This window comes from Camelus ferus, chromosome 18 (genome assembly GCF_009834535.1).
Source record: "Camelus ferus isolate YT-003-E chromosome 18, BCGSAC_Cfer_1.0, whole genome shotgun sequence".
Lineage (NCBI taxonomy): Eukaryota > Metazoa > Chordata > Mammalia > Artiodactyla > Camelidae > Camelus > Camelus ferus.
In genome coordinates, this window is record NC_045713.1 from 18,623,754 (window position 1) to 18,649,334 (window position 25,581).

Below are 25,581 nucleotides of genomic sequence, written 5' to 3' on the forward strand. Positions count from 1 at the left end.
TGTGTCATAGCTGGTCTCTTCCTGGGTACCTCAAATCTTCTTGAATATACAGGGGCAGCTCTCATAGCATCTGACAGAAGGCCTCTTAGAGGGCTTATCCTTTGCATACAGGGAGGAAGCAGTTCACACAGGAGCCCCTCTCACACTGAGAACCTTTGTTAGGGCTCTCTCTCAAGTGTGGGCCAAGTTGACCAGACCATAAACCTTGGCTGCACATTGAATCTGCCCCAGTGCTGCTGCACACCAGGGGATGAAGCTGTGAATAAAGTGGCTGCCTCTCAGGACACACACTGGGTCAAGTTCGAGCTCTCATCAGAGGCTTCCTTGTACTTTGAGTCTGTCACTGCTATGGCTATGTGGCAGGCAGAGGCTGGCTGCCTCTCGAAGGCCAACTGTATAGAGAGGACTGGTGTTGGAGGAGGCTGCCTGAAAGTTGGCTACTCTTTTCCTCTAGACACGAAGACTGAATTTCCACATGGAAATTCTAGTGCCAGAGCAGACTGAAGCCATGGCCCAACTTAATGCTCCACGTGGGGCTTGTGGCCCATACTATGAAGAGTGCAGGCAGCAGACCATGTTAGAGCTGGGGCTGGAGGGCTTGCCACACACTTTGCAGGTGACTGCTACTCTCCTGTGTGAATTCTCTGGTGGGCAAGTAGGTTGGAAGTCAGAGAAAAGTGTCTCATGAAGGAGACGTCTGTCTCTCATTTGTGTACTTTGGGGATGCGGGGGACTCCAGGTGCAGCTCTTCCCGTAGTCAGTGCACTTTTCGTATGAAGATATTTGTCTGTGAGTCTATTGGTAAGCCTCTACTGAGATTGCTTCTCTCCAGCCTTTTACCACTTGGAATTCTCCAAATGCTTGCTCTCACCTCTTTTCAGGAGAATGGAAGATGTCATCTTTCCTCCTAAGCAGTTTCCTCCCTTCATTTTTATGGGAAGGCAACAGGAAAACACAATCTATGGCTCTTGCATCAACTCCCACAGGGAGAATTTGGCACATTGTCAGGAACACTACCAACTAGTTTCAGCAGCAAGTGTAGAAAAAGGACAAGAATTGGATCCTATTAAATCGTCTTTCCAGGGTCACTTTTTTCCTGATTTAAAGCTGCACCTACAGCAGTGCTTCTCAGGTTCCCTTCCTCTACAAGCCTCTATCCAAGTCAGACAGGACTGGAGAGTTTTTAGCCTTTAAGTCCAGATGGTTCTCTCTCTGTCCACTTCCCCTCCCAAACTCTTATTACCCTCACCTGAAGGAATTCTGATAGGATACTTGCCTCCCTGTGAGAAAATCCAGGAACCAGGGACTAAGGCTCCGTGGGATTGAGTTAAACTCAGGCTTTGGGGACGGCGGGGTAACAGAAAAGGAAGCAGCCTTCTCTCTGGGGCAGGATCCCCTCTAGTGGCCCCTTCCGCACATGGAACCTGTGGTAAGAAGGGAAGTGCTGGGAAGGAGAGTGTGGGGAGAGACAGAGGGAAAAGGGTGTCTGTCCTCAGATCCTTTGGCTTTCATTCTTCAGAAAGATAAAACACAATGAAGGGTAAATGGGGGCGGGAAAAGGTCTGAAAGCACAGGTCCAACTAGAAGGGAAAAGCCAGGGACCCCGCCTCCCACTCCTCCGGCAGGCACTTCTGGAGCACGGTGGAGGTGGAACCGGCCTGAGAAGCCTGCAACCAATCAGAAAGGTGCCTCGCGTTCCCCGGCGACTGTTAACGCCTAGCAGTTGGTGTAGTGGGAGGAGGCGGGACGGTGAGAGCACGAGCTCCACCGACCAATCGCTGAGCTCCCTGGGGGTAGGGGCGGTGCCGCTGGAAACCAGAGGCGGGCTGTTTCCTTGGCAACGATCCTAGCCCTCCCCTAGGGGGGAAGGGTGGAGATTAGGAGAAGCAGCGAGGGGAGGGGGCCAGGAGGAGTTGGGGTGGGCGCGCCGGTGTAGGGGAGTGGAGTTCGAGGAGGGGGGCCCCTGACTCAGGAGACTCGATGAGCCCAAGCTGGGGGTGGGGTCCGTCCAGGTTGCCGAGGCTCAGCCAGAGCTGACACCAAGGCCCTGGAGGGCAGGAGAGCTAGACACCGCCCTCGCTGGCGCCGGGAAGCGTCGCTCCTTCTCGCTGACCTTGGTCTCTCTTGTTGCCTCGCCCTTGGCCACAGGCATTGACGGACGCAGGGCCCGGGAGACGGAGAGATAGGCCCCCGGGCGGACGGAGACCTAGGACATAGGCACACAAACTGCCCCAGCCTCTCCCGCCGGCTCCAGGGCGCCTCGTCCTCCCCTACCTCGACGCCAGGGCCATCCAGCCCAGGGTTAATGCCAACGAGTTTCCACCTCCAGCCGCTCCTAGAGAGGCCGCGGCGCTAGCCAGCGGGGGAAACTGGCCGCGGACGGACACTTCCTGTGTGGAGGGGAGGGGGTCGGCCAGCCGCAGCCCAGCCTGGGGCTGGGGGGCCAGACGGCGGGGTCTCGGGCGGGGAGCGGTATCCGGGGGCGCCAAGGCAAGTCGTGAAGCCCCTCATCTCCGAGGCTACGACGCGTGGGGGCCTGCGAGGACCCCAGGGCAAGCCAAGACCTTGTGGGTGGGGGCGGGGCCGCGGGTAGGGGAGGGGCCCGGCGGGCTGGAGAGGCCCAGGGTCAAGACGTCCGGCCTCTGGGGCCGTGGCTGGGCAGCCGGGTACCCTGGGCGGCGCTGAGTGGGCGAGCGGCGAGGGCCCGGGTCGCAGGGCGCTCAGGCCGGGTCTCAGGATCGTCCGCCATCGCCGCCGCCGCCGCACTGGGAGCCGGCGGGGATGGAACGGGAGGCGTCGCCGTGGGGCCTCGAGCCCCGGGATGTGCAAAGTCCTGACGAAATGGGGAGCCCTGAAGGGTCCCTCAAAGGTGAGGGAGGGAGCGCTCCTCCGAGGAGTGTGCCTGGGAGCGGGAGCGGGGGCTGTAGTGGTGGGAGGGGAAGAGCCGGGGGCTTGGACACCTGGGTCTTGACGGAGGCGGGGGCGGGGACCTGGTATCCTGGGTTTGCTGAGGGGGAGGTGGGAATTTCAGCACTTGTCCAAGGGCCAGCGACCCTGCTTGAGGAGGAGGGAAAGGTTTGTGTCACCTAACGGTGGGGGAACCCAATGACCTTCCAGGTACCACACAAATCTGGGTTTTCTGTAATTCTCTGATCCTGCAGGCAACATGAGTGAGAAAGAGGAAGAGGAAATTTCTCAGCAAGAAGACTCTGGGGACTATGAGGTCGAAGAGATACCTTTTGGGCTCGAACCCCAGAGCCCTGGGTTTGAACCCCAAAGCCCAGAGTTTGAACCCCAAAGCCCCAGGTTTGAGCCTGAAAGCCCAGGTTTTGAGTCCCGAAGCCCTAGATTTGTGCCCCCAAGCCCTGAATTTGCACCCAGAAGCCCTGAATCAGATTCTCAAAGTCCTGAGTTTGAACCCCAAAGCCCTAGGTATGAGCCCCAAAGCCCTGGGTATGAACCCAAGAGCCCTGGGTATGAACCCAAGAGCCCTGGATATGAATCTCAAAGCTCCAGGTATGAATCCCAGAGCCCTGGATTTGAACCCCAGAATCCTGAGTTCAAAACCCAAAACCCTGAATTTGAAGCTCGAAGTTCCAAATTCCAGGGAGGTGCAGAGATGCTTCTGAATCCTGAGGAAAAGAATCCGTTGAGCATCCCCCTGGGAGTCCATCCGTTGGACTCCTTCACCCAGGGGTTTGGGGAGCAGCCCACGGAGGGCCTGCCCCTAGGGCCACCTTTTGAGATGCCCACAGGGGCCCTTCTGACTACACCCCAGTTTGAGATGCTCCAGAATCCCCTAGGCCTGACAGGGACCCTTCGTGGTCCAGGCCGACGGGGTGGCCGGGCCAGGGGTGGGCAGGGTCCGCGGCCTAACATCTGTGGCATCTGTGGGAAGAGCTTTGGGCGGGGCTCCACCCTGATCCAGCACCAGCGCATCCACACGGGTGAGAAGCCCTATAAATGTGAGGTCTGCAGCAAGGCCTTCTCCCAGAGCTCTGACCTCATCAAACACCAGCGCACCCACACGGGCGAGCGGCCCTACAAGTGTCCCCGTTGCGGCAAGGCCTTCGCTGACAGCTCTTACCTGCTTCGCCACCAGCGCACCCACTCTGGTCAGAAGCCCTACAAGTGCCCGCACTGCGGCAAGGCCTTCGGCGACAGCTCCTACCTCCTGCGGCACCAACGCACGCACAGCCATGAGCGGCCCTACAGCTGCCCCGAATGTGGCAAGTGCTACAGCCAGAACTCATCCCTGCGTAGTCACCAGCGGGTGCACACCGGGCAAAGGCCCTTCAGCTGTGGCATCTGTGGCAAGAGCTTCTCCCAGCGCTCGGCACTTATCCCCCATGCCCGCAGCCATGCCCGCGAGAAGCCCTTCAAGTGCCCCGAGTGCGGCAAGCGCTTTGGCCAGAGCTCGGTGCTGGCCATCCATGCCCGCACCCACCTGCCAGGCCGCACCTACAGCTGCCCCGACTGCGGCAAGACCTTCAATCGCTCCTCCACGCTGATTCAGCACCAGCGCTCCCACACCGGCGAGCGGCCCTACAGGTGTGCTGTGTGCGGCAAGGGCTTCTGCCGCTCTTCCACGCTGCTGCAGCATCACCGGGTCCACAGCGGGGAGCGGCCCTACAAGTGCGATGACTGTGGAAAGGCCTTCTCTCAGAGCTCTGACCTCATCCGCCACCAGCGGACCCATGCGGCTGGCCGCCGCTGACCTGGGGCCCTGTCGGGTGGGGGAGGTGGTGGGCAGAAGAGAAGGGGACGGGGAGCTAGAGAAACCCTGAGAAAGAATAATGGAAACGTTGGAGGAGAAAGGAATTGAGGATTCTAGGAGAAGAGGGGGCCAGGGTGGAGGAAGTGACATGCCCTGGAGACTTATGGGAAATGGGCTATGAAGAGGGGTTGGAGGGAGGCCAAGCTGGCAGCCGGAGGCTCTGGGAGAGATCCAGAAAAGGTCAGCAGAGAGCTGGCCTTAGCAGCAGCATGCCCCTTGCTGGATGCCTGGCTTGGCAATGTGCTAGATGGGGGTGGGGGGAGGGAGGGGTCGGGTTACTTAATTAGAGTGGGTAGCTTAGACTGGTAGCTACTGAGACCCTCGTTGAGTCAGGAAGGGGTAAGGGTAGGTGGGGCAGGGAATGGGGCCCCAAAGTGGGGCCTGTCTTCTGAGTGCAAACCCCAGCCTCCCTTGTCTTCCTCAGGCTTTGGAACCCCTGAATTTGAGTTCAATAAAAACCTTTATGTGGTAAAAGAGACTTGTCCTTGAAGTGTGTGCATGGCTAGTACCCTGGGCAGTGGAGACGCTGGATCATAACTCTAGCCAGGCCTTGTCTGGCAAGTGTTTTTTTATTCAGTGTTTCATTGGAATCTTAGAATCTGAGGCTCGGGAGACACGATTTGCCTACATCTGTTCAAGTTCATGTGCCATGCTTTGAATGTGGCACAGAGGGTTTAGTGCAGCTGTGAGAAGGCTCTCAACTTTGTGGAGATCCCTGTTCCCAAATGCAAGAGTCTGTCCTTGGGCCAGAAAACAGACCCTGATTCTCATCTCCAGGCCTGGAGCCTGTGTTCCAGCTCTCCCTGGCTCCTAGCACCCAGCTATGCTGTCCCCCTTGGTCCCCCAGCTGGAACCTTGAGCCACCCCTCTGCACACACTCCGACTGACCAGAATTACAGGGAGTGTCTGCAGTTTCAACCCCACCCATGGTAGGGACCTACCGGACCTAGTGTGAAGACTGGACAACTTCAGTCCTTAAGACCCTCTCCCCAGCCTGGCCCTGATGTGTCACAGCCCCACCTCCTTTTTAGGATACCTTGTTCCCACCCCATCTTTATCCTACTCTCTGTTCCCATCTGAGCCTCAGCCCTCCCAACACTTGGCTCCTCAGGAAACGATGGGGAGTTGGTGCCATCAGTGAGTCTGGGGGGTTCTGGGGTGTGGCCGATCGTGACCTTAGCTGAGGAAGATAGGCCACACTTCAGGGAAATTACCCAGGTGCAGGGCACTTCTCGAACACATCCTAAGGGCCGGACGGTGCCCTGTGGAGGAGACATTCACACCACATGTACGCCTGGCTCCGCCTGCCCCCAGCAGCTGGGCCACACAGGGTGGGTGGGGAGTCATTGCTCCATAAGGCCTCTTGGGCTTCAGGATCCTGACATCACCCCTGGCCCCATGCCCATCAACAGGGCCTTTAACTTGTCAAGAGCAAATAACCTCTCTTAAGTACATTTCAGTCCAGCTTCTCATGATCTGCAAACTCCAGAAAGGGCCCCTGAAGATCATGTAGTTCAGTACAGTTTGGTGTATTTAGTGGTTTTCAAAGTTTAAATTATTTTGGGCGTAGAACATTATTTTTCAAATGAAATCTCATGATCTCTTAAGGACCTTTGTAAGCTTTATGCACATTTTTGTGCAGACACCCAACCACACATAATTTCAAATATTAAAATACTCCGACTCCCACATTTAATATAGTTCATATATGTAATGATAAATGTTGAACAGAACTGCATTTGACTGCGTGACATGATACGATACTTGTAGACATTTACTTCAACATTTATTTCAATTATACAATTTAATCTCCTTATTTTGGAGTTGAATTTTTTCTTTGGCTCCCACACATCTGTAGGTGGCCCTGGGCACGGTGCCTGTGGTGCTTAATTGATAAAGTAGCCTATTTAAGATCAGTTCAAATGAGGATGGGGACTCAGCTGTTCAGCCCCTAACCCGTTCTTCAAGACAGCTCCTGAGATACCTTCAGATCCCAGGCGGAGCCGACCAAACCCAGAAAGGACATGTGTCTTCCCTAAGATCAGGGCTCAGTACCAAGTCTCCTGACTTGCAGTCAGCCTGCTGGGTTTACTACACCCTCCTGCACAACAGAACTACCATTTCTAATCCACCACCATTAGCACTTATACAGCGCTAAGCGGTTTACACTTATTTAATGCTCAGAGCAGCTCTGAGGCACAGACACCTATTATTCTTGTTTTATAGATAAAGAAATGAATCCCAGAGAGCATAAGGAAATTGCCCCATGTGACACAGCTAGGAAGTGGCAGAGCCTGGATTCCCTCCTAGGACTCACTGGGTTTTGATCATTTTCCTAATGATACTAAGATGTCATTTACTTTTTCACTCTCTTCCATAAAGAAGAGTGTTTTCTAGAAGCTGCACTACAGGGGATGACATATGTCATCACTCTGATGGCTTGTGTGGAATGTGGGCGTGACTGCTCTTATGTTATAAAGTTGTCTCCATTTTCACTTTCAAGTGGATGAAACCAACAACTCATTTACCTCTGAGGTCCACTGAATCAAACCTTTATTGAATTTCCTTGGTGCCAGCCCTGGTGAAGGGTCGGTGTTGGTAACACATGTGAGTGAGGCCCGAGTCCTGCCTTCCAGATCCTCCTCGTCTTGAGAGAGGGGCCCACACAGTCAGGGTAATGTGCCCCAGTGAGCTGTAAACAAAATGATGGTGGAATGGGTCCTTTTGTCCAGAAACTGGGGGGATGAAAACAGCTTTGAAGTACTTTGAAGTAGAGAGATTTTAAAGAACAGAAAAGAGGTGGAAGTGGACGGGCCTGCAAAGGGAAGAGCGTGTGTGAAGACACAGAGGCGGAAAGGACACGTAGGTGTTCAAGCACAGGAGCTCTTAAGTGAGTTGGGCGAGAGATTCCCAGGCCATTAATGGCTGGTCTGTTCCTGAAACAAACCTCCCAGATTTTCTGTGTTTTGCTTCCAACCTTGATGAAAATATTCACTTTTTTTCTCATGTCACAGACTATCACCTCCTCAGAGAGACTTTCCTGACTACCTAGGTAAGGGGGCCCCCTCCGTCACCCTACAACTCCTTCTCCTGTTTCATTTTCTTTGCGGCCCTATGGCTACCTGGAATCCCATTTCTACTTTTTCGCTCTGTTTTCCCACTGAAGTGAAGCTCCCTGAGGGCAGGGATGTGTGTGTCGTGTTCACTGCTGTGTCCTCAGACTCAGTACAGGGCCAGACACAAAGTGCTCAAGAAATCCCTCATGAGTGACTTACGCTTCGCAAGCCTTACAGAACATTTTGTGTACTTTTAGCAGTTCTGTGATATTTCTGATGGTCAAAATATTTTTTCCCCTCTCTAGGAAAATGGGCCTCACTTATTCCTTCCTGATGTCTCCCTTGGAGCTAGCCACATGGTTCCTTAGGGGATGGACCTGAAGAGGGTTGAGGAGGTTGGAGAGGCCAGCAGGCTTTGGAAGACTGTTCTTGGCTTTGTGTGCCCAACTAGGGAATGTTCGGTTACTCCCTGGCAGGCAGAAGGGAGCCATCAAAGATCACTGCCAGGGGACCAAATGTTGCTTCTCACCTCCCAGTACTGGACAGGAGATGGCCTTACAGTTACTCAATAGTCACCCCCCTACACCGCCCCACCCTAGGGTCCTACTGGCCACAAGAGGGCAGCAGTAACTAGTCCCCTCGGTCCCGTCTAAAGGAGATGTTCAGGGTCAAGGCCTTCCAACCATTGCTTTAAAAAAAAGGGGGTGGGAGGTGGGGAGGGGGCCATAAATAGACTATACCTCAATTCAAAAATGAAAATTTTAAGGGGGGTGGTCAGGGCGGGTCTATTCTCCTAGCTTCATAAATTATCAATGCCCCCTAACCTTTTCTCAGTTTCTGTGCCTCACTGCTTCTTTTGAAATAATCTACAATGTCAGGTACAGGTTAGTCTCTGAGGATCATCATGGCAACAACAACATAAAAAAAAAAAAAAAATAGAAGAAGATGAAGAAAGAAAGGAAAGGAAAAAGACCTCACTGTTTTGGTCCCACTTAATGGAAGAGTCGAGAAGGAGATGTTCATTTAATTGAGCCAGGCTCAATGTTGCACACACAAAAAACAAAATCACAAAATTGGGCAGAATCTCATATTTATTTGGTAAATAAATGCAAGCACTGTGCTTGGCATTGGGAGCCAGGTGAAAGGCCAGTTTCCATCCTTGAGCTCACAGTGTGCCAGTGGGGGCCACTGTGGGATGTGATGAGGTCCCAGTGGGGGATGTGGGGTGAGGGGTCAGGCGCCTGGGGAAGACAGCCCTGAAGGATGGGGCTGCCAGGGGTCCATCCAAACTGTTTTCTTTATCTTCCCACAGGCACCCTCACTAATTCAGTGAAGTTGGGTCAAGCACTTACTATGTGTCTGGCAGTGTGACATCACCAGGGGTCCCCAGGTGAACAAACCCTACCCTCATGGAGTTCACTGTCTAATTTCAGAGACGGATATTAAGTATATCACTTAACAATGAACAAATATGATCTGTGCTGTGTGGGACAAGTGCAGGTTAGTGTAAGCTTGTGTAACATGGGAACCCAACTGAGTTGGGGTTAAGGGGCTGCCCTGAGGAAGTTATGTGTGAGCTGAGAGCTGAAGGCTGAGAGCGAGTTAGCTAGGAAAAAGAGGTAGGAGGAATGTTCCAGGCAGAAAGAGCAGGCTAGGTGAAGACAGTAAGCCAGGAAGGAGCGTGGCAAGTGAGAAAAGCTGGTGTAAGTGGGGCTTGGAAAGGGAGGTGGGATGTCTCTAGAAGAGGCTGGGAAGGAAACAGGGCCTAGTTTTGCAGATTTTGGAAGGCGTATTAAGGAATTTGGTTGTTAGCCAAAGGGCAAGGGGTTTGCAGGAGCAATATAGTGACACGGATGAGATTCGCTCTCTGGCGGTAGAACTGAAAGCTGACAGGATTACAGGCAGGAGAGAACGCAGGGCAAGGTTCTGGGTGTCTGAGGCCTCTGCGGACATCCGAGGGCAGGTGGATGTGAGGGCCCAGAGAGTCACTAGGTCCTGAGGTTACAGTGTCTCCAGATTTAGATCAGATGTTCTCTTCCAGGGGAGGAAAGTAAGAGGGGCCGGTGGAAGGCAGGGCCATCTGATAATTACGAGGCCTCTCCTCTGTGGCTTTCCTGGCCCATGCCTCAGCGGATCCTCACCCCAAGCCTGCAAAGGAGGCAGGCAGGAATGAGCCCATGTTCAAGAGAGAAAAACTGAGGCCTATGGAGGGGCAGTGACTTGCCCGAGGACACATAGTGAAATTCAGGTAGAGGCAGGCTAGCACCAGGCACCCGAGTCCAGTCCTGGGCCCTTTGCAGCAGGCCTGCACCTCAGTCATTGCTACCTCCGTCCTGGGCCTCTTCCTCATGGAGCGGCTCCAGACAGCCGGGGTCCCCGGCCTCTTCCCCAGACGCCGGCTGCCCAGCGTCCTCTCCAGGGGTTTCATCTGAAGCATCTCCAGTCCCCTCCATTTTCTCCTTCAGGTTCCGTTTGAAGAAGCCAACCTGTAGGTTGTTTTCAAGACAAAACTTGAGTAAGCAAAAAGTCCCCAGAGCACTTTGGACCAGGCAGCCCCAGCAAAATATGAAAGCACCATTTATGTGGACAAGTTACATGTGCCACAGACAGGTGGCGTCCGTGCTAGGGATGGGGTGAGGGTATCTGCCACACCAGCTTCTTGGCAATATGTTAAAAACCTGTATTTTTAATAGTTAGTTCATTCCTTAGATTAGAACCTGGAGGAATATGAACCAAATGGTTGTTAAGGACAACCTCCTGGGAATGCAATAGGGAGAAACTTGACTTTTCTATGTTCCCTTTTCTGGAATATTCAAGTTTTTTATGTGGAACAGCTGCCCCGCACCTGGTTAGCTCCCTCTCATCCTTCAAATCCCAACGGAAAGGCCATGTCTCTTGAGAGACCTTCCTAGACTCCCACAGGCTGAGTTAGGCTCCTGTGTTACAGGTCCTGGGGCACAAAGGCCCCCTAGTGTAGCCCCCATCACGTTTGTGTCAGTGTCCCCCATAGACTGTGAGCCCCACAAAGGCTGGGACCGCGGGTGTGGTCTGCGTGTCTGTATCCCAGTGCCTGGCTCTTGATACGGTGGAGGCTCCTTTTTCTTCCTCACCCGGGGTACCCAGGTCTGGCTCTGCCAGTGCTTGGTTGAGGGGTTGGGGTTAGAGTTTGCTTGCTCCTGGGGCCTCTCTAGCCTAATCTGTAGAAGAAGAGTAGGCTGAGGACCCTTCTGACTTTCACGCCCCTCATCTTGGTATTCTGCTCTGACTCCTGCTGGTTCTGCTTTCCCCAACCTGACCGGGTGTTTGTTTCTCCCAGAAACTCGTACCTTGTACAGCACTATGAAAATCAGGAACAGTAACAACAGCCCCCCGACACCGCTCAGCACGTAGAGATGGTACATTTTCTTCTCATACACAACGTCGACCTTCATGACGACCTGGGGGAGAGGAGAGGCGGGGTGGGGGGCAGGGAACCACGCCCTGTTAGGATGTCTCCCTAACATCCCACCCCTAACATTCCTTGTGCATCTGGCCTCAATCCCTAGGTCTTCTCATTTCCCATCTGGACTGTGTCACGACATGGGGTTCCAGCCCAGACCATCCCTCTCCCCATACACCTCACCACGCAGCCACCGGAATGAATGGCAAACATGCACCACGGCCTCCCTGAGTAAGCCTTTAAACGTCTTCCATCAGCCCCACATGCCAGAATCCCAGCTCAGCCCGGAAAACCTTCTAGAATCTGGCTTCTGCTTACCTCTTTAGTTGCAACCTCCCTTCTCCTGCTCTGAGCTTCCTGCCCTTAAACCTGCCTTGCCCCCCACCCCTCAACTCTGGGCCCAGCACGTGCTACTCCCTCTGTGTTCCCATCATGCCCTGCTTGGGGGTGGGGTGGGGAGTGCCCCTTGGCTGAGCTGCCATCAAGTTGATCTTTATCTGACACATCTCCTACAGGCGACCTTGTGTTCTGCTAGCCCACCAGCGGTGGCAGGGAACTCACAGCTTCCATGAAAGCCTGCGCCAAGGCTGATGGCTCTGGCTGTGGGGATGGTCTCACAGCGCTAAGCCCAAACTTTCTCCCATCCCCAGCTCCAGCTCTCCTAGCCCTGCCGTGGGCTTCCTCCAATCCCTCTGCTGCCCTCTGTTCCTGGGCCTTCCAAGGAGGTAGAGAGATACCTGGGCCAGGGAGGCATTGCTGCCATGGAGGTGGAAGTGCCTGTTGCTGTTGAAGGAGACGGAGAGGGAGGTGCAGAGGCTGAACGTGGAGGAGGCCTGTGGGAGGGGGAGGCGCAGGCGTCAGGGTCAGGGGGAACTGCCACCCCCCAGCTCAACTCCACCGGGGAGAGGCAGAGGAGAATGGGTCCCAGTGGGTGCGCCATCTCTCTCAGTTCTCTCCAAGACCGGTGGAACGCGCCAACGCCCTCTGTTGGCAGGACATTATCCCTACAGAGAACATAAAAGAACTATCCATCGGTCCTTGAAAACAATCCTGTGAGTTTTCAACAAATTGTGGTTCTCTTTCATCTGCAACTGGGTAAACATCAGAGCTATTTCCTCAAGAACGAACAAAAAATGCAGGGAGATTATCTGGTGGGGAAGCCCACCCCCAACCACTTAGAAGTCAGTCCCCCCTGCAGGTGCTACCTTGATCTCCCCCACCAGCTCCACCGTCCCGATCACTTGGACAAGGATCTCCTCCTTGAAGACAAAGGGGCAGCGGAACTGGGCTTCAAGCACACAAGGCTGATAGGAAGACGGAAAACAGGGGGTCAGGGAGGCCTTTTCCCACCTGCATGCTGCCCAGCCCCCTGATTTCTTAGTTCACGCGCCCACACCTCAGCCACATTGGGCAGACTCTCCTCAGTCTCAAGGTGGCAGGTGACAGGAGGCTCCTAGGAAGGATGAGGCAGATCTTCAGTTAGTCCAGAGCTGGCATCCCTCCCTACTCCCCAGATACCATCCTGCTTCCCAGTTCTCTCCCACTGGCCCTGGGAGGACTCAACCATCCTCATTCTATTCCCCACATGTCTGTCCCCGTTATGAGCTCACCCCGCACACCTGGGCACCCTTCCCTCCTCTGGGCAGCACTCACCATCTCCACATGCCACTTGTGCGTGATGGGCCCCTTGCTGTGGGACTGTGGTACCCCAACCAAGGCCTCCAGGGGGGGCATGTTGTGGTCATAGCCAGAAGGCTGGATCTTCATCTGGTACAGAGGACAGGGTGCTGCAGAGCCCTGAATGCTGGCCACCCCAACTGCCAACCTGGATCCAATCCTCCCTGGCTGGGGGCCCAAGGGCCTGCTCTTCCATAGACAGTGGACAGTGATCAACCACAACCTTACAGCGCGAGTTTCATGTGCTTCTCTGCTTCCTCTATGTGGCTAGCTGTCACCCACCCTGCAAGGTACTGCTCAAATAACATCCCTGAAAGTTTGCCCGACTCCCCAAGGACAGGACAGCCTCGCCATCAGGGGCTCCCACAGCACCCTAGTGTGTCCCCCCTAGACTGAGCTGCTTGAGGGAGGGGGCTGTGGCTCATTTCACCTGCAATTCCCTGTGGCCTGACACACATAATGGGCCTCGAAAAAAATAATTTTTTGAATAAATGAAAGAAGGAATGACATTTAACATGGATAGATGCAAAAAATTAGATAAACAACAAGGTCCTACTGTATAGCATAGAAAACTATATTCAATAGTTTGTAATAACCTATAATGAAAAAGAATATATAGGTATAACTGAATCACTTTGCCGTATACCAGAAACTAACACAACATTGTAAATCAACTATACTTCAATAAAAAAAATTGTTTGCACAATGCAGTTTGGGAAAGGCATTTTGGCAAGTGCACTGAATTTAAGAAACTTTTTAAAAGTCCCTTTAATGTAAAAGAGCTATCTGTGCTGGGGCTGGCTGACACAGGAGTAGCACCAATGAATCTCAGGGAGGTCAATCAGGAAAATACATAACCAATTTGAGGCGTTCTATCATTTACTCATTCAACAAACGCTTATGGATGCTTTAATGATGTTGGTCAATTTAAATTTAAAAAGCCTAATGTCAAAGGCAGCATTTGAATTTAGCTGTGAAAAGTAGAGAGGAGATTAACAGATGAACATGGGCAACCGTAGCCAGGAAGAGAAAATGCAAGAAATTAAGAGAGCGTGGTGGGGGCGGGGTGGGTGATGTGGCCGGAGGGTTGCGTGCCTGGGAAGGACAGACAGGAGAGTAGTCTGGAAAGCAGACTTGGGATGAGATTTTGGGGCCCAGAAGGCCAAAGGGCCAGAAGTTAGGGTACCCATGACGAAGCCATGGAGAGTCCTGGAAGGCAGCTGATGGGGGGGGGTGGGGGTCGGGGGTGGCTCCAGGGGGATTCATCCACTGCAGGCAAGGAATGGAAAGAAGCTGGGAGCCTGTACCACAGCCAGCTGCAAGAAGACGAGAAACTTGGTCTGAGCAGCAGCGAGGTCAAAAGAGAGAAGAGGATACAGGCAACAGGGCTTGGGGAGGCAGTGAGACCTGGCACAGAGGAAGGAGAAATTCACCCAGGCTTGGAAGTTTTGTTAAGGAAAAGGTAATGCTTTTAAAGGACTCTAAGCAAACCAAAGGAGATGTTGGCTTACGGGAAGATGATAAATTTGGTTTAGAGCATCCTGAGACCAAAGCTTTGAAAAGAGCAACTGTACTCCTAGTTATGTACCCAGGAGAAATAAAACATATGTCCACACACAGAGTGTACAGGAATGTCCAAGCAGCATAATCCCTAACAGCCAAAAAATGGAAACAACTCAAATGTCCATCAATTAATGAATGCGTAAAGCAAATGTGGCCCATCTTACAAAGGAATATTATTTGGCAATAAAAATGAATGAAATACTGATCTATGCTACAACATGGGTGAACCCTGAAAATACTACCCTAAGTGAAAGAATCCAGGAGCAAAGACCACATGTTATGACTCTTTTGTACATAATGTCCAAGGCAGGCAAATCTATAGAGACAAAAGTAGTGGTTGCCAGGTGCTGGGGGAGGGAGGAAGAAGGAATGACTGCAAATAGGTACAGGGTTTCTTTTTGGAGTAATGAAAATGTTCTAAAGTGATTATGGTGATGGTTGCACAATTTTGTGAATAGACTAAAGCCATTGAATTGTACACTTTCAATGAGAAGATTGTATGGTATGTGAATTCTATCTCAATAAAGCCATCAAAAGACAAAAAAAGGATGCTAGGAAGACATCCCAGGGGAGATCAGTGGCCAACAACGGGGACAGCTGCACTGGGGGGAGCAAGAGGGACACAATTCAGAGTTGTCGTTTGGAAGGGGGACACTGACACTGTGGGAAGAGAGACAGACATAGTGGAGACTGATACAAAGCAATCAGTATGAGCTGTGTAACCAGGGCAAGTCACGTGACCCATTTGTGCCATGGACTTCCCTTCTGTAAAGTGGGAATGAAGAGGCCTGTCTTACAGGCGCTTATGGGTGGGTGTGGAGTGTACAAAGCTCCAGGCTTAGATCTGGGTTTGGTGAGTGCTCAGGGACCCTGTTTTAGTTTCTGCTGCCCCAGAACCCAGTGAAAGTACCTAAACTAGAACTCTGGCTTATTAAATATTTGAATAAAAACTAGATTCTCTCCAAAAAATGTGAACACAATTACAAGATGAAATGTCTACATAACTGAATCTTAAAATAAATCTGAACTTTCTACTTCAAAAAACAAAACCCCCCAAAAACTAAATTCTCTCTCAGAGCCCCTCTGGCTCTCAAGTTCTGTGATTCTAGAAATAATTTATCTGGTGGTGAGCTAGTGAGTATGGAAGCTACTGGAAGTGTCTCCGGGGAGGCTGGGAAGCCATATAAAAGGGATCACAGAACAAGGTGGAGGGTGGGGCTTGCTGAGGACTGGACGGGGTCCGGTTGGCCTCTGCATCCTTGGTCTCCATGATGGGGCTGAACATATGACCTCTAAGGACCCTTTCACATCGAGGTTCCTACCTGGTAGATGTGCTTGACTTGGTGGATCTTGGGGCCTTTGGGGGCGAAACTGACATAGAGCGTGGAGTTTTCCTGGCTGTGGAGAGAGAGGTGCAGTGGCAGAAGGAGGGGAGGAGAGCAACCCGGCCACCCAGGGGGCCCTGGGTCAGGGGAAGCCTCAGAGTTGCTGGCCACTGTGCTAAGGATGGCACCGGCACCGTCTTGTGTCATCCTTACCCCACTCTGCCCTTTCCCTTTGGAAACTAAGGCTCATGGAAGTGGTCAGCCTGCCCAAAGTCCCACAGTGGAGGACCAGGACTGGAACAAAGGTGGGTGGCCTCTGGGGCCGTGTTCTCTCCACTAGACACCACCTCGCCAGGGTCTCCACTGTACTCTGGACCCCACTGCTCATCACCTAGATAGCCTCTGGCTCACACTCCTACCCCATCTTTTTAATAACCTTCCTAGCATCACTCTCTGATCCTGCCATGCACCGCCTCAGAATCCATCAATGGTTCCCTGCTGCTCACAAGGGCCAGGTCCAAAGTCTCCCATGTCTAGACCCGCCTGTTTCCCAGTCTGCCTACCCCTGTTCCTGGCACATATCTGCCACCTGCTGAGCCTTCTTACCTCCTGCTCCCTGGATCTGCCCCAGTGTTTGCTGCCTCCATGCCTTCCCCTATGTCGGTCTCTCTGATGAGAATGTCCTCCTTCCTTCCTGGCTCTTATCCGAACCCCTCATCCTCCAGACACCAGTTCAAACCCCTATTCCCCATGAAACCTTCTATCTCTCCTTCAACCCACATCATCTTTCCTGGCTCTAATTTCATATCGCACCTCAGACAATATCACTGTGTTTGGCACTTGTGTTCAGAAGCAGCGGGGACTCTAGCTCAGACACTGTCCCTAGCCTTAGCACATTGGGCCAGTATTTCTGGCTTCCTCCCCTTTTCTGCAAATAAGAAAATCCAGCCAGTGATCCCCATGGGTCCTTCCTGCCACAACATCCTGAGACTCACGTACTCCGTGTGTGCATGAGTTGGGTCTCACCGACCTGACCATAAGCTCTCTGCGGGCCAGGGTCACTGTGAAAACTTTTCTCCCAACTCTGCCAGCACTGCTGGCCCCAGGGGAGAGAGAATACAGCAAGGCTGAAAACGGTAAAGAGTTTGGCTGGGGTCTGGAGTCAGACAGATTTCAGCTCAGATCTCGGAGTCAGTACTTTAACTGAACGACTCTGGCCAAGGTCATTGGTAAAATGGAGAGAGGCAAGCTGCCTCATGAGGGGTTGGAAGCTCCAGAGAAAGCCCCCAGCTGTGCAGTGCAGCTGGCGCAGAGGCTGACATCATGGGCTTTTTTTCTTTTTGCATCAGTAAACATGGATCTAACTCAAAGCTCTACTGAGTATTGAAAACTGTTGGGGTTGTGGCTGGAATCAGTTCTAATCTGTCCTGGGGCTCCAGAAAAGGAAGGGGCTTTGAGGGGCAGCCCTGAGAAGAAGGCTGGGGCCCTGGGTGGGGAGGCTGAGGTGGGAGGAGACGGTGGGGTGACTGCTCACGACTCACTCCTCGGTGAGGATGTTGATGGGGTACAGGACTGGGATGCTGGTGGTGGCCGAGTTGTCCTCCAGGAAGCCTGAGTCCTCGTTGTCGCTGCACGGGGGCAAGGCAGAGGGCAGTGTCAGGAGACCGGCTTGGCCAGGACCACGTGGCAATCTGCAGCCAGGGTGGGGATGCTGGCGGGGGTCTGCCCAGGGCCTGCTCACCAGCTCACATTGGCGTGAAGCTCGACAATGTCCCCCTGGAAGCCTTTCGGCAGCGTATGAAACATCACCTGGATGTCAACCTGGCAGGGGAGGAGAGAATGAAGAAGGAAGGGGCCTGGGGCTCAGAGAGCCACCTGAGCCCCTCGCAGCCCCCATTTCCCACTGCCATAGTCACAGTGACTGCTTATCGAGTGCTCAATACATCTTAAGCCCTACGCTGAGTGTTTTATCCCCATTGAACAGATGAAGATACTGAGGTTCCAAGTGGTTAAGGTCATATGTGTAAGGTCACAGAACGAAAGACCCCACCCTGGGTTTCTCTAATTCCAAAGTCCAGGCTCTCAAACATGACACAGGACACCTCCGCACACATTCCTTTGGGGTAGGGGTGGGGTAAGGTGCCAATCACCAGCACATTCCCCCAAGCCAGGAGCTCCCTCCCCTCCTAAGCCCTCAGCCCCTTGGCTGCTTGGTTCCTCAGGGCTGAGGCACTCACCAAGTTGCCTGCCTTGAAGATGGGTGAGGTCATATTACAGGAGAGGGCCCTGCTCTGAAGTGTGTTCTCCTCAGGAAGCTCCGCACAGCTCACAGGTATCTGGCTGTGGGGCTGGGAGTGAGAAGAAAGAGAATGACTTTTCAGTGGGCAAGGCTAAGGGTTCCCCAGATGCCACCAACCCTCAGGGCCCACTTCCTCCCACCCCGTGTCTGCCAGGGCACACTCGTAGAAAGGTGGGGGCAAAGAATCAGGGGTGCAGACAGGAGTTCAGGACAGGTCGAAGGTGTTCACTGCAACACTATTTATCATAGGGAAAAACTGGAAGTGATCAGATAATTCAAAGAGATGGGCAGGGTTCCGTGAATCATGGTAAAATCACAGGAAAGAGTTAAAACGCTGCTATACCACACATTCAGAAACAATTTAAAAAATGAGCTTGATCCTGGGTTAAGCAGGACAAAACCATTCATTTTCATCATTATCTGTGAGGGATAGATTTCAGCTCAGATTGGGAAGAAAATTAGATGAGGAAACAGAGGCTCAGGGAAGTTGAGGTACTTCCCCACTGTTTTACAACTGGGTAACCTGGCAGAGATCGGGTAGTAACTTGAACACAGGTCTGCTTGGCTCCAGATCTCAAGTTCTTAATCACTCTACTAGATGTCCCTTAAGGAAGCATTTAACGTTGCTGTATAAGAATAATTCAAGTGTCCATCAACACATGAACAGATAAACAAAATGTGGCATATCCATGCGAAAAAAAAAGGTTGGTCACCTTTTGGAGGGAGGTAGCTCAGTGTCCCTGAACCTGTACACATCTTCTTGGTCACCAGGTCCATGAACCTCTGTCACACTCTTCATTTCACACGACTTTCTTGCTAACTCTGTGACATGCCTAGCCTCACTTCTTGGTTGTGAGTCTGAGGCTCACAGAGGGTGAACCTTGTATCTCAGGTCATACAGATGCAGCGTGCATCAGGCTGAGAACCCAGATGTGGTCCTAGGACCTCTGTCCGCTTCTTCAGGCTGTCCTGGCCTCCGGAGCCTCCAAGATGCAGCAGAAGCTGCAGGGACCAACGTGGCATGTGACCTGCAGGCAGGCCCCGCCCTCTTGCTCACCTTGAGCGTCTCCACTTTGCGGAAGGACAGTCCCCAGGGGAAGCTGAGGCTGAACTGGACCCAGTAAGCGTCTTCTCCCAGGTTACTCAGGGTCAGTCTCACAGAGAGGCTGGCGGAGGGGATCAGACGCAGGACTCTGGATCTGGGGGGGATGATCAGGGCAAAGTTATGGGGGCCAGTGAAGGAAGCAGGATCAGAGGTGGGGACTTTCAGAACTGAAGGGTCTGGTAGGCCAGAAAAAAGAAATACACAAAAATGAGCTCCTGTGCATTTAAGTTTCATGATCTTATCTAATCCTAGTAGGAGTGTTGCAAGGGACTGGCATTTCTCAGAGAGGGAAACTAAGGCCCAGACACATGGAGTGAGTGCAGTTGGTGGTGGTGATGGGGGTCTTCAGTTTTGAAGTCTTGTGTTCTTTCTACACATGGGAGCTGCTTCAGGAAAACACCATGTGAAACAGGAGGGACTAGGGGGTGGGAAGCCTTACAGACCTTGCAGGGGAGAAGGCCAGCCTCAGGTTTGCCTCACATTTCTTGTCCTCTCCACAGTTTTTCTCAAAAGGGATCTGAAAGGCCAGGAAGAAAGGACCAGGAGGCTCAGGTCCCCATAGTCCAGAGGACCTGACCCTGGCCTCTCTGTCTGCCCTGCTTCAGCTCTCTCACCTCCTTGGTCTCCGAGTGCAGTGAGGGTCTCAGGATGGGCTGCATGTCCTTGCCCTGCTGAGCGTGGAGGAGGGGGAGACAGGAGAGGTTAGCTGAGGCAGCAGAATGGGTGGAGGGATGGAGGGGAGTTGGAGGGGCTCAGGGCTTGGGGCTCAGCTGGGCTGCCTGTGGTCGGGTCCCTTCCAGGAGACAAAGTCTTCTCAGGACAGGCCCCACACTCCTGACTCAGCCCAAGGCTGTCTGTGCTGCCCTCCTCTGGGAGCAGCACCTTGAGGGAGGCCCGGGCTTAGGGTGTCCATCCCCTCTCCTGGCCAGGAGATCTGGGCCTTGACAAAGCAGCTTCCACAGTCCCTCCCAGCCCGTCTCCTCTGCTGGCAGGAAGGCCTGGCTGCACAGCCTCCAGACTCCTGCCTGTGACAAGCTCTGTGATCCTCCTGTGTGGAACCCCATCTCCACACTAGAACAGCTCTCCATCTCTTATCAGACCAAGGTCAACATTTCCAGAATTATTGCTCTGGACCCTATGCTGGGCACTGGGTACACACCTGAGAATAAAACAGACACACTGACTGTCCTCCCAGTCTGGGGGAGAAATGGCATCTCCTAGTGTTATGACCAGTGCAGGGTGTATTTAGGGGATGTAGAAGGGAATCCTACTCCACGCTTGGCGATCAGGGAAGCTTCCTGAAGGAATGGCATCTCAACTGAAATCTAAAGGCTATGGAGGAGGGAGCCAGGTGAAAAGAACAGAGGAGGGAGAAGAAAGAACAGATTATACAAAAAAACCCAAGGCAAGAAAGACTGTGCCCGTGTAAGGAGCAGGGAGGTGCTCAGACTGGCTGGAGTGCCATGTGTCAGAAGGGGTAGGAGAGAAAGCAAGGCCTTGCAAGCCGTATCAGGAAGTTGAGGGTAATGGGGTCATAGAAGTATTTTACAGGTGATCAACTGGAGAGACTCCAGCCTCCTCCACTTCCAGGCCACCTGCCAAGCAGCCTCCAGACTCTTCCTTCGCAGCAGGGGTCCTGGCAGCCTCTGTGGACTGCTCACACTCAATCTCAACATTTACACACAGGTTCCCACTATCACCAGACCACAGCTAGTCCCCAGAGGGCACCTGGGGCCTCTGTCTTGTTCAGTTCCTGCCAGAAGCTAAGCCCACCTCCCCAGTTCCCCTGAACTTAACACCATGCCTCTCCTCTCTCCACCTACCTGAAGTCTCCGTATTCTCTGAGATCCAGAACCAATAAGGCTTATCCCCCAGAAGACTTTTTTGACAACTGTGACCTCAGGTCTCTTTTTAGCCCTGAGTTCCTACTCCGTACAGAGTGGCTTTTTTTTTTTTTTTTTTAAATAGTGCCGATGGCAGAAACTGCTAGTGGTCCCTATATACCCTGAGTGCGTGGCGGGTGGGGGTGGTGGTGCACTCAGTGCGCACTGCCAGAAGCCACAAGAATGTGCACTTAGCAGTCACCGCTCTGGAAGGGGCTGCACAATGCTGGGACTCATCTTAGAGATGTGGAAACAGTCCCGGAGAAAGACAACCTGCTCTCGCCTGTACCAGAAAAAAAAAACAAACCCATCTCTTCAGGCTTCCAGGCCCAGGTTCTGCCCCCAAGACCCTGCTACCTTCCGACAGAAGCCAGACTACCAGCTGAGTGTCAAGGACTTCAGAAGAGGGAATCAGGCTTTTGGCACTGGGTGGGGAGGGTGTGATCAGTAGACCAGAAGAGATAACGTTCTTTTTTCTCCTTCTTTTAAATAACAATGGCGCCCCAGTTTGGCTTTGAGAGAACTACCTGCCCTTAACTGAACACACTTGGGCAAGAAGGCTAATCAGGGTGCCTTGTCCTTCCACAGACAAGGGCTGGTCCGAGGCCTTCTGGTGTTCTCTCCCTGGAATCTGCATCTGTTAGAATTTGCAGCCTAATGAGGTCAGAAGCTGATGCACTGAAGGACCTGGAGCAGATTCACTGAAGGGGCTGTGCCCTGGGGAGTCCAACCATTATTTTATTCTTTCCTCTAGAGCCCCCAGAGCCTCCACCCTGGTCCCCCATCTTCCCAACCTCAGTATTCCAAATTTCTCTTCAATACAAACTCCCCCAAATACCTTTCCTGCTTAAGTAAGCCGTATTTCATTTCTCTTGCTTAAAACCAGACTCTTATATAATACAGCCTTGCTAAACTGAATTTCTATTCTCCCTTATTTCCTATCAATTCTGCCAGCGGATCTCTTCTTACCACCTTTTGGTCCCTCGGTGTCCCTTCTTCCTCCCACAGAGAGTAACTTAGGGAGACATTGATTGGAGAGATGAGGTCTTGAATGCATACCTGAGGGTGATAAGAATACATCATGAGTTTAACCTTTACTATACCTCCAGTTAAAGACATACCTTGCCCATCCTTTATAAATGATGAAATTCCATAAGCTAGAAACCTTATCAGTAGTGGAAATACATTTAGTACATATCAGATGTCTATAATATGTCTGGTTTGCTTCTCAGTACAAGTGTCATCCCTCAGCCCTCATTCCATGGCAGACATCACTCGTCAACCACGGCACTTTTCCCCACTGAATCCTAACAGAAGCCCCTGAATCTTTGTTGCCCTCTTGTTTGCACAAGAAAAGAGTATTCTAGAATATTCTAGAATAACTAGAATATCCTAGTTCCTTGGGAACCGGGATAGATCTTAGTCTTTTATGTTATTACCAGTGCCTGACACTTTGCACACACTCAGACTGTCTTCACCTAAAGCTTCTCCCACCCAACCTGAAGAGGTAAGTGTTATTATCCCCACATTAGAGATGAGGAAAATGAGGTATGAAAAGGTGACACAATTTTTTCCTAAGGACTAGAACTAGGAAGGGAACCAGAACCCATCCAACTCCCAAGTCTAAAGCCTTTCCATCATGTCACAGTGCTTTTTCTCCAGCAAACTTATGTTTAAAATTTCCAGATCATGTAATGGGGGGTTGGTTGTGCAAGGAGGCAGAGAAGCTCTGAATGAAATAAGATTGTGAGCTGATAATTTTTGAAACTAGGTGTTAGGTATTTGGGGGGTTCATTAAACTTTTTCTTCGGCTTTTGTATGTCTGAAATTTCCCATTAAAATTCAAAACAAACCTCAAAATCTTATATGTCAATCATATACTCAGTCTCTTAAGAAATACTTAAGGGACCAGAATGAAATTTATTATCAATCCTATTTGACACAGGACGGTTACAAGCAAACTGAATCTAGGTATTTTAGCAGTTGTTTAAACTAATAATAACTTAAAAAAATTCTTTCTGGGATGGATGTTAATAATAAGTGACCATGGCACCTGGCCAATAGTGACACACCACTGTGACTGAATATTCCAAAAATATTCTGTATTCTGTAAAATATTTTGTAGCTATTAAAAATAATATGAAAGCTGGGTTGCAGAGTTAATATATGACTTGTGAAAAGAGTAGGAAAAAAGCAGTAAGTACTTTACAATTGTAATCATGTTAAAAATGCCTATGTACATAGATTAAGGACTAGAAGAAAGGATGTGGAAGGTGTTATTACTACTGTTGTACAGTAGAGGAACAGGTACACAGGGAGGTCAGGGTGACTTGTGACCTTAGACAGTGACGAAGCTGAGCCTGGCCCCGAGGCTGCCTCTTGCTGCGGTCAGCTTATCCGCCCCTTCCCTGGCCTGAGCAGCCTTGCTGGCTCCCTTACCGGGAAGTGGAACCAGAACCTAGTGCAGGACTTGACTGAGGTGACAGTTGTGTTCCCGCTGAGTTCAGGTTTCCCTCCTGGGAATAACCCCCGGCTTCTGGTCCGATGGCCATCCAGCTGCAGAGTGTAAGCGAGGTTGGCCACCAGGTGTCCTGGGCAGGGTAAAAAGGCGGGAGTTGAAAGGTGGCAGATTCAGGGGCTATGAGCCTGGATTTGGTGGGGGCAGCGGCGCTGGGGAACAGGAGGACAGCACTGACCTTGGAAGTGTGAGATGAGAGACTTGACCTGGAAACAGACTATGACGTTAACGCCCTCCTTCTTCTCGTCACTGGGGGAATAGGAGCACTCGACATCATGCACAGGGATCTCGGATGGGGAGAAGGACATGGTTGTGATGATATCCACCACCGGCCGGGAGCTGCAGGGCAGAAAACAACCCATGCTGTCCTCTGGCTTCAGCTTCAATCCCCAATCCAACCTGAGGCTCCAACTATCAGAGTCCAGAGGACTCTCCTTCCCTAAAGCAGAACTCAATGTCACTGTCTCCTCGCAACGATAATAAAAATGATTCACTGGGGCTCCCCAGTTCATCCTAACAGCCTTCTGACCCACTTCCATACAGAAGAGTGCGGGTTTTTTTTTTTTTTTTCAATTTTTATATGGCACGTTTAACATATTACATTCATGTTCCTTTATGTCTTGAAATTGAATACATTGAATATCAAGTGAGTTGATGTGTAATTCTTCTTTAATTCAGTGGGTTTTTTTGTGTTTTTACTTTTTTTAATTAAAAATTTTTTTTTATTGAAGTGGAGTTGATTTACAATGTTAGTTTCAGGTGTACAGCAAAGTGATTCAGTTATACATATACATACATATATTTTTTTTTCAGATTCTTTTCTAGTATATGTTATTACAAGAAATTGAATATAGTTCCCTGTGCTATACAGTAGGTCCTTGTTGTTTATCTATTTTATATATAGTAATGTGCATCTGTTTACCCCCAACTCTTAATTTATCCCTCCCCACCCTTTCCTCTTTGGTAACCAGTTTATTTTCTATGTCCGTGAGTCTATTTTTGGTTTGCAAATAAGATTTCTACCACTTTTTAAGATTCCACATTTAAGTGATATCATATGATATGTCTTTTTCTGTCTGATTTACGTCACTTAATTTGATCATCTCTGGGTCCATCCATCCAGAAGACTGAGCTTTTTAAAGAGAGAAATCATATTGTGCTACTTCCATGCCAATAACCTTTCCATAATGCCATGTGATATTCAGAATAAAATCCAAACTTTTTACTACCCAAGCCATAACGCCTGCCTCTCCAGTCTTAGCTCCTATCCCACTGGCCCTCTTTCAGTCCGTTGAACACATCACACTTTTGCCTGCCTTACAGCCTTGGCACTTCCTGGGTTTCCTACATAGAAAGTTCTTACCCCAGACTTCTGCAAGCCTGGCTCTTTCTCATTTTTCAAGACCCAGCTCAAATATCACCTTGTCAGAGAGGCCTTTCTTAGCCATCCAGTATCTAGAGGGTCATCCCTGCTATTCTCTCTCACAGAACCCTGTTCAGTTCTCTCACAGTGCGTATCACAATTGTAATTATCTATTTATTCATTTAATTTTTTATTATATGTTCCCCCACACAAAACCCTGTACCCAGTGCCTGGTTCAGTACTGAAGACACAGTAGGTACCCAATAAATATCTATTTGCTATATGATGTTACATGAGGCTTCTGATGACTCTAATATATGGGTCAGGCAGGAAACGCCATCATGGTTTCAAAGACAAGGAAACTGAGGTCTGAGAAGCTAAGTAACTGGGATAAGATTACCCAAGAAAAATGGCAGAGCTTCGACTTGAATCCAGGTAACCACGTTCTAAAGCTATCACATGCTTCCCTAGGAGGCTTCAGTGTCAGATCGGCCTGGGTTCAAATCCCAGTCTGCCACTGAATAGCAGCTGTTTAACCTGGAGTCAGACATGAAGCAAATCGAAAAAGAGAACTGA

At 51.2% G+C, this 25,581-nt stretch overlaps 2 protein-coding genes across 7 annotated transcripts in view; one reads left to right on the forward strand and one right to left on the reverse strand.

The window, feature by feature from the left end:
* The first annotated feature begins 1,929 nt into the window (after positions 1-1,929).
* ZNF768 (zinc finger protein 768) lies at positions 1,930-5,251 on the forward strand. Its single transcript, XM_032460452.1, has 2 exons — positions 1,930-2,869; positions 3,162-5,251. The coding sequence occupies exons 1-2, from the start codon at positions 2,782-2,784 to the stop codon at positions 4,715-4,717; spliced, it is 1,644 nt and encodes a 547-aa protein (XP_032316343.1). The 5' UTR covers positions 1,930-2,781; the 3' UTR covers positions 4,718-5,251.
* Positions 5,252-7,323: 2,072 nt separating this feature from the next.
* ITGAL (integrin subunit alpha L) overlaps positions 7,324-25,581 on the reverse strand; it is a 36,104-nt gene continuing 17,846 nt past the window's right edge. The window contains exons 16-32 of one of the 6 annotated variants that reach the window (XM_032460461.1): positions 23,821-23,981; positions 23,564-23,715; positions 22,097-22,183; positions 19,856-19,909; positions 19,685-19,758; positions 19,194-19,335; positions 18,075-18,185; positions 17,579-17,658; positions 17,379-17,465; positions 15,835-15,910; positions 12,926-13,039; positions 12,669-12,725; positions 12,478-12,576; positions 12,010-12,105; positions 11,160-11,270; positions 10,160-10,319; positions 7,324-7,469 (exon numbers count right to left, since the gene is read on the reverse strand). In XM_032460461.1, coding sequence (XP_032316352.1) covers positions 7,447-7,469; positions 10,160-10,319; positions 11,160-11,270; positions 12,010-12,105; positions 12,478-12,576; positions 12,669-12,725; positions 12,926-13,039; positions 15,835-15,910; positions 17,379-17,465; positions 17,579-17,658; positions 18,075-18,185; positions 19,194-19,335; positions 19,685-19,758; positions 19,856-19,909; positions 22,097-22,183; positions 23,564-23,715; positions 23,821-23,981 — 1,684 coding nt within the window. In that variant the 3' untranslated portion in view covers positions 7,324-7,446. Of the gene's footprint in view, positions 7,470-8,906; positions 10,320-11,159; positions 11,271-12,009; positions 12,106-12,477; positions 12,577-12,668; positions 12,726-12,925; positions 13,040-15,834; positions 15,911-17,378; positions 17,466-17,578; positions 17,659-18,074; positions 18,186-19,193; positions 19,336-19,684; positions 19,759-19,855; positions 19,913-22,093; positions 22,184-23,563; positions 23,716-23,820; positions 23,982-25,581 lie in introns of those variants that run through there. The other 5 variants (XM_032460460.1, XM_032460459.1, XM_006181510.3 and 2 more) reach the window with 5 other exon arrangements.